Source organism: Gorilla gorilla, chromosome 7, assembly GCF_029281585.2.
Source record: "Gorilla gorilla gorilla isolate KB3781 chromosome 7, NHGRI_mGorGor1-v2.1_pri, whole genome shotgun sequence".
NCBI lineage: Eukaryota > Metazoa > Chordata > Mammalia > Primates > Hominidae > Gorilla > Gorilla gorilla.
In genome coordinates this window covers 53,750,650-53,756,893 of record NC_073231.2, presented here as the reverse complement: position 1 = coordinate 53,756,893, position 6,244 = coordinate 53,750,650, and the positions used below count along the sequence as shown (strand labels likewise).

The window sequence follows — 6,244 nt, the reverse complement described above, 5'->3', positions numbered from 1 at the left end:
GCCTGGGCAACATGGCAAAACCCTATCTCTACAAAAAATACAAAAATTAGCCAGGTGTGGTTGCACATGCCTGTAGTCCCAGCTATTCAGGAGGCTGAGGTGGGAGGATCACTTGAGCCCAGGAGGTTGAGGCTGCAGTGAGCCCTGATCGTGCCACGGCAATCCAGCATGGGCAGCAGAGTGAGACCCTGTTTTGGTTTTTTTTTAAATTGCGCACTCTTTTTTCACTGGGTCCACTTCATCTAGCAATGAAATCTACATTAAGGGGAAAAATCACTATTCCTGTATGATAACCCGCTTAAGTTCAACAAGAAAACTTTATTATTTAAGAATTTCTTTATAAAACTGAACTATATGTTCATGCATTATAATTCCAGGAAACTAAAGAACATAAAATTACCTTTAAAAGCTAATGTGGAGAATTTCAGGGGAAAATCAGTATTAACTTATAGTTTTATTATTGATACAAAAGAAAACTTCAAATACTGTACAGTAAGGTGTGCTGTAGAACACTATAATACACTATTACCAATTATTCATTACTCAAATGTAATATATACAGTAATCACGAAATCGGAAAATAATGGGCAACAGCCAGTGCCTTAAGGGTGAAATAACATCTATACTATTTTATTGAGCAGTTAAAGCACTTGCTATTTTTCTAAATATTTACACTATTACTGCTTATGTTTACAAATTCTAAGTATCATTTCCCTCCAAAAAGTAGACTTTCCAGTTCTTGGCACTAATTCTTAGTCAAATAAGCCTGAAAATACTGGCAACCTTTTCAGTCTTGCATTGCTCTACCACAGGCATAATAAGGGCTCAGGACGAGATTTCTGCATTCTAAAGAAAAGTAGGCAATACCTTAAAATTTTAAAAACTAAGTAATTGATACTCACAAGCAGGTAACATCAACTAAAACTTTTTTCTTTACTAATTTTTCCTTTTCTTTTACAAGAGAATAATCATTAATATTATACTACAAAAGCATGTAGTCTCCATAATTAAAAAATTAAATGTCAGATATACAAGTAATGGCATTTTCTCCAATAATTCATAATTTTTACAATTTCTGCTATTTTGGAACAAACATTAAAATTCCCACGATTTAAGTATCATTAAATATGAACTGGAACACTTAGCATCTCAAAGAATTATCAAGAATGGTAGAACTTGTAATTAACTCTATAACTTACATGGGTGATATAGTTCCCCTTTGTTGTTTTATTTCTTAAATATACATTCTACTAAGGAATATTTTCATGTGAACAGCTCCGGTTTGAAAAATTAATTTATACTATGAAGAGCCTTAAGGTTGTACAACTTTGTTAAATTATATGATAACCTTGAATGGTAGGATACATTTACTCAACTTAGAATATGGCGCTATTATTATTATAAATGGTGGTTTTTAATTCACATTAAGATAGGTGGAATTTCATCCAATTTTGCAAAGGCTTTGTTTTTATAAAAATCTTAAGATGGAAACCTTGCTTTGAGAACCATAAAACTCAAAATCTGTGTAGTATTTTAAGTATGAACCAATTGAAATTACTGTTGAAAAATGAAGACAAAACTGTATTGATATTCTGAAATAAACACTTTATGCTGCCACTATATTGACCAGTTGAAGTGTAATTAATGACAGAAGTAAATTTTTTACCTAAAGGTTAGTTATTAGTGAGGTCTACATATTTAGAGAGTTATTCAGTAGCAGACAGTATTGGTAGGTAACTACATAAAACAATACTTTTATACATTTTGCATTTAGTAGCTAACATGTGATGTCAGTACAATTCTCAAAAACCTGTCATTAGTAGTATGAGTTGCTAGCAAGTGATCTTCCCTGAGGTAAGAGACCATATGCAAAAGTCAGTGTTCATCTCCAATGAAGATACTTAAAAATAATGGCAATAAGGACCTGTGGCCAGGAATTACAGATGCATTTCAGATTGATATCTTAATTGCAAGCAGTAGGCTTGACTGTAAAAACCAAACTAAAAATCACTGGAAGACACAGAGCCAATATCAGTCAATAGCATTTGCTAACTTTCTCAGGCCTCTACCCTAACATTTTCCAATAAAAATATCTGAAACAGAGTGAAGGGGGAGAAATGGGTTTGCTCTTTAACTAGTTCCTGAGTAACCATTCTCATGGAGTTAATTATATTCTATCTTAATATATGGCAGCATCTTGTTTTCTTCAATTTACAACAATTTCTCATTACCAGTATTCTAGATACATACTATCTTCAACACTACCTGGACTTTTAGGTCATCAACTTAAATTTGGTATGATTACCTATAAAATGGATTACTGAAGAAAAAATTTACAACTTTATTTCAATGTTTAGTGAAGCACTGCAAACAGAATTGCAGGAATGCATTTTAGTTATAATGTTACCTCTAGGGCTAAAAAAAAAAAAAAAAATTTACCTGAGATGTCTAGCTTGCACACCAAGATGTGGCTATATCACAAATGGCAGTACTAGAAAAATAACCATGCTATAGTCATGTATTTGGTTATGAAAACCATATGGAAAGACAAAGGATGATATTTAAAAACTTAAAAGAAACCCTATTCTAAAACTTCTTTGTGAGGATACCTGGCCTACTTCTCAAAAACCATCAATTCACCCCAACCAAATTTTCAGCTGATTTGAAAGAATTTCAAGAAATTTGATCACTTATCAGAATTGAGCCTTTTATTCATTTATCAAGGGAGAACCCAAACTGTTACTGTACTATTCATACCTAACTGGCTTTTAAATAGCATTGCTGTAGCTAGAGAAATTAATAAAGTTGTCAGAGATTAAGTCCATCTTCTAACATTCACATACGCATTCCAATTTGCACTAAATGTAAGAATAGGGAGATAAAGTTTGTTTCTGTTATTTTATGTTAATGCTATGAGATATCTGTCAGTTATCAATGAAGAAAATATTTGTTAAAGAAGATTATATCATTTTACATGAAAGCAGCGCATTTTTTGATTAAACAGTTTTCCTGTATTTAAATCCCCCCAAAAAAAGTTCCAGTGGCTGAAAAAGCCAAAAATAATTATAGTGGTTAGTGAAGTGGTATTTGTAATTCGTAGTTTAATACACAGAAGCCACCTTTACTAAGTAGTAAATAGTATTTGGTAGCTACAGCTCTTATTTTATGCAAAAATAGTGTATAATATAAAAGTTTAAAAATTTCCTGCGGTTTTGATAGGGAGAAAGAAAATTTAGGATGAAGATAAAATATAAAGACAAACGTGATAATGTGATAAAAACTAACCCAAATATATATTTTGCTCAGATACACCTGTAAAATGTCTAGATTCTCCATTCTTTCCTTATTTAAAATAGAGTAGTTTGTTTAAGAAGTGGATTCAGTTAGAGATACTTTCACAGAAAGATGACCAAAATCTGCCTTATCTGGAAACACAAGTTAAAGTACTGTCTATATCCCTTATGAATCAACAGGCAGAGATTTTTAAACATCTGATAAAATACTTTCTGACATACATTTTCTTAGAATTACAAACACAGTTCTGCATCTGTTACATGTGCAAACAGAGACAGCCAGGCTTTGAATGCTCTAGGTAAGAGATTGTATTAACATATATTTTGTCTTTCAGCCATTCAAATTCAACTTAATTTCAGTGAACAGAGAAGAATATGGGTTGAAATGTACACTTCAGGATACAGATTTGCAGAATAAAATAAAATAGTGCAATACCAATCTCAGGATAAACACTCTTCTGTTGTTTTTAAGGAATAAGCATGAAAGCTGCTTCTCAAGGAAACTGGCACTGAAGATTTGATGAATACACTAAGCAAATACCCAGCTGATCAGGGTGTGATGCAGTAAAATTTGCATCTAAACCCAAGTGAAGCCAACAAATAAACTCTTATGGATTCTGAAAAAAAAAAAAAAATTTTTGGCTCAAAGGGGCATAAATACACTTAGCATATACAGGCTTAAATACCACTGATCAAAATTGTAGAACAATTAACTCATTCATAAAGATAAACTCTTATTTATAAATTCTCTACTGCTACCATTATTTCTTTTTCTACCACACTTTGCAATCAACTTTTCTGCAAGATTAAAAAAAAAAAAAATCAGGTTGTTCTTGACCAAGCCAGGAATCAAAAATAATGGTAACATATTAATAGAGCACACACAATTGGCTGTGGCTCAGACAGCAACACAACTGAATCACATTGACCTCATCAATCTAGAAGAGATTTTTCCCCAATCTTGCACAAATCAGCAAAATGTTATATCGTTACATTCTATTCTCAAGATATTTTCGCCAAGAAATCTCTATGAATGTGTTTACATTCATAGAAACATTTGCATTCCACTGTCTAATAAATAATTGTATGAATTTTAAGATACAATTTAGTTCAGATAAAATTCAAGTTTACATAAACCTTTTGACACTAGTATGTGAGATGGTTACCTTGATGACATCAACATTAGCAAAATCTCATTTCCCCTCCATTTGTAGGCTTTTCAGAAATCAAACGTATTTAAGTAAGAGAATTTTCATGTTGGAAACATTAAGACTTTCATGGAATTAAAATTACAAAGAACTTCCAATGAACCACATATATGGAAGAAAGTCATCTCAGCAGATCTAACAGCTAATTTATAGAAATTCAGAGCCAGCCTGGGCAGCAGTATATTAAAAGCTATGGCCAATCACACACTTGCTATCATGCACTGAATAACAAGATATAATCTTTGAATTATATACGTACAAGATTTTTAATGACTAATCAAGTTACGTGGCCCAGCCAACAAATATTACATATTCACAATAAACATTCTGCCTTTATTAGCCTCTAATTAAATCAAGAGTGATCCATTGGCTCAGTTGTGTTAGTCATCTCAGCATCTTGACTATCCATCTCTTCAAGCTCCTCCACGGAATTTCCCCTCTGTGCTTTTGACCTTGTGGCAAAGGCTGCTCCCAGTGCATCTGCTACACAGCCATCAGTTGTTTCTGTATTCAAATTTTCAGTACCACCAGTTAAAGGAAAAGATTCAGGCAAACCAGTCTGAAGACTCCCAGACTTTGCAGAAGAACTCACAACTTCTGTTTTCCTTTGAGGAAGATCAGATGGTGACTGCTCTGTACTTTGATCCCGAAGGTGCCTGTCCATTGAAGCCTGAATAGAAGAAACCATTTCCTGCAATTTTTTTCGCTGGGCCTCAACCAAATCAGGATCAAGCTGCCTGCCGTCTCTCATTGTTACTACTCCAGGAGCTATTCGAATAAGCTCACTATTACTAGAAGAAGCTGTGAATACAGAAGGCTCTGTTTTAGTGGAACTATTACTAAAGTCTGTCCCTGTATTATGCTTTCTTACAACTGAAGTTTCCCTAGCTCTTGGATCAAGGTGTGGGTTACCAGATGCAGTTCCTAAAGAATGCCCTTTTCCCTGAAAGGCAGTTACGTTATGAAGTTGCTCAGATTTCTTTTTCACTACTCCACCACTACCTAGTTTTAATAGCCCATGTGAGGGACTTGATTCCCTACTTCTTGTAGTAGCCTCTGCTCGAACCTGACTTACAGCCTCTTTAACTAAATCTTCAACATCAGGACCAATGGGGAAATGTCCTGCAGCATCCACACACAATTCCAGTCTATCTTCAGAAGCATTATAGACAAAGGTTTTGCCAGGCAGATGTGGAAAAGTACAATGCTTGCCATCAGCCATACCTAAAAAGGGGAAAAGATATTTAACATATTAAAATCTTAAGGTATTAATAAAAGTGTAGTCAAGACAATTATAGTTAAAATAATGAATTTTAAATAACAATTTACAGATAACAGCTTTCAAAACAAAATTCATTCAGATTTATTGTATTACAAAAAAGAACCACCACCATAGACCCTAAAGTAGTTCTCCCCAGAGAATCTTTTTTAAAAAAATTTTTTTGCTATCTTAACTAACAGCAAAGTTAAGAATGGGGCTTGAGGTCACACAGTGGCTCACACATGTAAACCCAGCACTTTGGGAGGCTAAGGCAGGTGGATCACCTGAGGTCAGGAGCTCGAGACCAGCCTGGCCAACGTGGTGAAACCCCAACTCTACTGAGAATACAAAAAATTAGCTGGGCATGGCAGCAGGCGCCTGTAATCCCAGCTACTTGGGAGGCTGAGGCAGGAGAATCGCTTGAACCCAGGAGGCAGAGGTTGCAGTGAGCTGAGATTGCGGCACTGCACTCCAGCCTGGCC

General features: G+C 34.4%; 1 protein-coding gene across 1 annotated transcript in view; it reads right to left on the bottom strand.

Annotated features, from left to right (window-relative positions):
• Positions 1-602: 602 nt before the first annotated feature.
• VCPIP1 (valosin containing protein interacting protein 1) overlaps positions 603-6,244 on the bottom strand; it is a 37,277-nt gene continuing 31,635 nt past the window's right edge. Inside the window, exon 3 of the mRNA XM_004047118.5 lies at positions 603-5,725. Coding sequence (XP_004047166.1) covers positions 4,854-5,725 — 872 coding nt within the window. The 3' untranslated portion in view covers positions 603-4,853. The remainder of the gene's footprint in view (positions 5,726-6,244) is intronic.